Here is a 4,954-nt window from a genome sequence, read left to right as displayed (position 1 = left end):
AATCATCTGGATCTATAAGAAACGAACACTAGTAATGGGAGTGGGGGGAGGGGTTAACATAACTAAAAGGGAAAGCACAATGGGGCCATTTAATGACATGGGTGACGAATTTTGAGTAGAATGAGTAGTTGTTAAAATTATATTGTTTTAAATGTCTTAAAATATTAAAACTATATTTATAAATATTTTAACATAACTCTTTCAAGATGGCTCGACTCGTAATTGAATTGGATTTTTGAACCCACAACTTCAAAGTTGCTTTGCAACGTGTCAAACCAACTAAGATATGAGTCTAAGTCCTAAAATATGTAATCAAACTTCTAAAAATCAAAATTTCCAAGGAAATTCATTTTCTTCCCATTTCCCTGCGCAATCAAACCGACCCTCCACTTAACCTGACTATTTTAGAAAGAAATTAATAAAGAGGGAAACAAAAATAGAAACCAAAAAATACAAAATGCATCAAAGTATTTTAATCATATTTCATTTCTAAATTTAAAAATATAAAATATAATATAAAAAAATGAGCACCCTCAACCCACCTCGTCTCTTTGTGAAGGAAAAATGAGCAAATGGTCTTTTCACAATCCCACAATGCTTACTTAGAAAATGAAGCTCTCGATGCATCTCTTCATTCTCCTAAAATCAATTAAAATTTAAAAACAAATAGTTGCTGATATTGTTGTTGATACCATGGCCTAAACTTCATAGCTTTTGGTTGCAGTGATGAAGTTGCTTCCAGTAAAGCAACCAAGTGATGGTAAATTAAATCAAAAAGATATAACATGGTTTCTAAAACTCGGCTCAACCCTGATTGTAGTAGGACCAATCAATTCGAAACCAGTTGATAATTTTGAAAAAGTCAACAAATTTGGTTCTTTTTCGCTTTTTTTTTTTTTTTTTTTGGAGGGGGGGGGGGGGGGGATATATATTTAAAAAAAAAAAATTTAAATTTAATATCCATACCAGTGAACTTAACAGGAAATGAACCAAAACTAAATGAAAATGGAGGAGCAATTTTGGAGCGACAAAGGCATACCAATCAAAATAAAAGGAAAATTTAATAAGACGAAAGACCAATTATCTTTTATAAAGCTGAATCTTAGATAATAATAAGAAAAACATCACGTTAATAAATTAAGTGTAACAAAGGTGAGAATGAGGAGATGGATGAGTGGAAAGACTAAAAAATAAAATTATAATGACCGCACTAGGAATAATGTAGGAGCAACTCCAATAGGTGATAAACTATAAGAGTCTTGCTATCTTTATCAGCATATCGAAATTTAACAACCAATGCATATTCCAGATGGTAAAAGCGAAAACATTTGTTCAAATTTTTAGTTTTGGTGCAAAGATATAAGTGAAGATTTGGCAGCATGGTACCCAAACATATATTGAGTTACAAGGTTATGAACCAAGCATTGGATAGAGAAAAGAGGGAGGAGAGATGTAATTATTTATGCTACAAGAATTACATATGTAGAACACTATTATTCTTACGGATACAAACAGGACAGCTTCATACATCGCCACTAACTTTCAAAGAAAAGCACTCTTGTTTTCGAGGGAAGACTGCATAGAAGGTTTGAATGCAAGTTAGGATGATAACAAAACTTGCAGCGAAGAAAGCAAAACCGGTCCATGGGTTACTAAAATGAATGTGCAAGAATTCAACCACCGAGATCCTTGTCTTGCTTTTGTAATGCTTTTCAATGCCCTTTTTAACTTTGGAATAGGCACGAGCATCTGGCACCAATTCGTTTGCCAACTCATTGAAGAGGTCAGCAACTTGTTGGTCACTGCCAAGGAAATTGAGAAGTATGCTCTTGGAACGTAACTCCTTCACGTCTTCAGCATGATCGATGAGAGAATCGAGGAAACATATATAGGATGTGACTTTATAATCATGGGAAGCGTCCGGACACATCTCAAAGGCGATCAAGTTGAGAAACTTGTCTTTGGTTGAGTCATCGATGGCAATCGGAGGAAGTGAGAGCTCTCCATAGACCTTGTAGGAATGAAAATGAATGTCCTTCAAGCAACTTGTACGGCTCCTCTTAAAGTTAATACCCACTGTTTTAAGTTCTTTGATCGATCGAAATGATTGCCAAACGCCATAACTCGAATCAGATGAATCAGACTGGGCAGAATCACCTAACAATTTTGATCGAAGAAGGTCAAGGAGATGAAGAGGTTGTTGTTCTTGATCTCCACGCGAAGTTGTAAGCGACACCTTAGAATGAATCCCAAGAGGATTCACTTGATCATTGATAAATTTGTTAACCATTTCTTTACCTTCACTTTTGGGGAATCTAACGCTCATCAGCACCTCAAGAACCAAAAACGGGAGTTGGTTCTCTAGCAAGAACAAGTCTCTCAGTAAGAAGGCCGTAATATAGCAACACGTTGTCAATTCACTGTGCTTGTTATACGTGATTCATTCAATGAAATGAAGAACAAAGCAACCATCCAAGAACATTAAGCGTGTAAATGCTTCATCATCGTACATTGTTGTGGAGCCTTCGGCGTAGTACTCCCTGGCTTTAGCAAGCACCTCGACAACTTTGTTGTAGAAGACCTCAATCCTTATGTCACAAGCCGAGACGAATCTCCGTGCAGCTGCATTCTTGAGCTCCTCTATCATCTCGAATTTAGGGTTGCCATGGTGATAAGGACCAATAGATGCCACCGCAGGAAGAAAGCATTTCTTGTGTGCTTCCATCTCGCGTAACCTCCGTGGTATCTTTTGAATTCGTGGCCTGATACCCGTATTTTGATCACCGGTTTCCATCATTATGTCGATCAACCAATTGTCCCTACTTCTTGGATGGTGGCTACCTTCTGTGGTCATACTAGTACGTCTTCCATGTTCATCGGCTATTGATATAGGCCTAGCACAGCTTCTGCTCATTTCTCCGACTGCTTCAGTAATCGATGTCCTCTCGGACATTTCCATTGTTGAAACCAAATGAATTGTATTGGTTCGTTCCATTGGAATACGACTCAAAGTGTGTGATTATCAGTTATGGAGATTGCACAATGTACTTGAATTTATATAGCTGTGAGCTAACTACCATGTATAGATAGTATTGCTGGAAGTTCTAAGGATCAAGGTTTCCTCACATACAAAGTAAAGGATAAAAGGAGAAAAAATATGGATTATTTGTGAATGATTGGTGTGAACTGAAGTACCAAGTTGGAGTACTATTTCTAGGAAGTCGTAAGTATCATACTTTACTCACTTACCAAGTAATGGAAATTAGTATTTTATGATTTTCTTTCTTTTCTAATGCAGATCTTTGCAGTAGCTACAAGTGAAGAATTATGTGCTGTCTCCATAGAGGGAGAAAAAGATGGGTTTGGCTTTGTTCTTTTTCTTTAAAATAAAAGGTGCATCTCACCCAAATTGGGAAAAACAAAAGAGTTGAAAGTTGTTGTGTATGTATTGGAGTTACAAAGGTTATAAAATCTATTCCAGCCAAAATTATAAAATTATTTTTGTGTTTTTTAAATAACCAAAATAAAATAAAGTGTGTTGGAAATTAAACTAATAGAAGAAAAATATTAAACTAAAACCTAGTTTCTAGCCTCCTTGATAACTCAATCATAAGGGTTTGGTGTTAACTCATTAGATCGAAAGATCTAGCAAAAGAAAATCATATTAAGACAATCTAAAATAGGGAACAAATATCTCAAATATTCACCAAAACATTGTGCCCATGTGGAAGGATGTGATTAGTTTGAAAACATAAGGGTCCATGTGTCATGTAAAGAACATGGTTTCTTCAAAATTTAGTAATTTTTATGGAAAAATGCTAAAGTGACTTCAAATAACATTCAAAGTAACACTGAGAGTGCACTTGGTTTTGGAGAAAATCATAGATGTTATTTCTAGTCACTGTGGTAAGGATTCTTTTTTTATAAAAAGAAAAATTGTTTTCAAACTAAAACAATGCAATATTTTAGAATGAATAACACTGGAGTGACCTCAATTCACACTTTGCCATGTGGAGTTGCGCACACATCCATAGATACTTTTCACTTGTATCTCAAGGCTGTAAACACCTCCACATCAGCAATGTGTGAATTGAAGTCAATCTTAAGGTCACTCCAGCACGACTCTTTATACATCTTTTAATTTAAAAGGGTATTTTAAGTATTTCATCAAATGTAATGTTGAAGAATGGTCAATCTTACGGTCACTCCAGCATGACTCTTTATAAATCTTTTAATTTAAAAGGGTATTTTAAGTATTTCATCAAATATAATATTGAAGAATGTATTTCTATTAATTAGGGTTGGTTTACAATAGTTCAACTAGGATCCATCCTAATCAACATATCTCATCCCACAGATTGTGAAATCGGTGGGACTTAGTAGTCCACTAAACCACTTTGTTATGATCCCTCTTAGTGCATCCAGTGGAGATTATAGAAATAGAACGATAGGAAGTGAGGAATTTATTCAAGGAAAAGGATAAAAAATATGTCTGATGGAAATAGAGTAAGGCTTGGTAGATGATAATAGAACCATAGATGCTTTTCCTTAAGATACAAGTATCGTATATTCAAGGAAAATTGATGGTTTCGTGGGAACATCACCTCAGTGCAGTACTGACTGCAGTGTCCTAGGAAGTTGGTCTAGTACAGCTCTAGATTTAAATAATGAGGGGTTATTATAGGTAAATAATCTTACGTGAGAGTGTTGATGGGATACTCCCTCGGTTACAAAAAAAAAAAAAAATAAATAAATAAATAATCTTTTTTTGAAGGATAGGATCCCACTCAAGGATTTGTTGAGCAATGGACTTAATAAAGTAAGAGAGTTTTTGTAATAGAAGTATAGATCTGCCTAGTAAATCTCTCTCTTTAAGTAAGCATATCATGCCTTCCTCACATTCGAAAGTAAAGGCGTGGGTGTCCTATATGAGTTATTTTTTTTTTCTTTTTTT

General features: G+C 35.1%; 1 protein-coding gene across 1 annotated transcript; it reads right to left on the bottom strand.

The window, feature by feature from the left end:
* Positions 1–1,379: 1,379 nt before the first annotated feature.
* LOC147384157 (UPF0481 protein At3g47200-like) lies at positions 1,380–2,999 on the bottom strand. Its single transcript, XM_086426354.1, has 2 exons — positions 2,462–2,999; positions 1,380–2,425 (listed from the first exon to the last, which is right to left on the bottom strand). Exons 1-2 carry the CDS (start codon positions 2,993–2,995, stop codon positions 1,523–1,525), a joined length of 1,437 nt encoding a protein of 478 aa, XP_086282480.1. The 5' UTR covers positions 2,996–2,999; the 3' UTR covers positions 1,380–1,522.
* Between the last annotated feature and the right edge of the window lie 1,955 nt (positions 3,000–4,954).

This window comes from Akebia trifoliata, chromosome 15 (assembly GCF_017979445.1).
Source record: "Akebia trifoliata isolate Shusen 1 chromosome 15, ASM1797944v1, whole genome shotgun sequence".
NCBI lineage: Eukaryota > Viridiplantae > Streptophyta > Magnoliopsida > Ranunculales > Lardizabalaceae > Akebia > Akebia trifoliata.
This window is presented reverse-complemented; position numbering and strand designations above follow the sequence as displayed.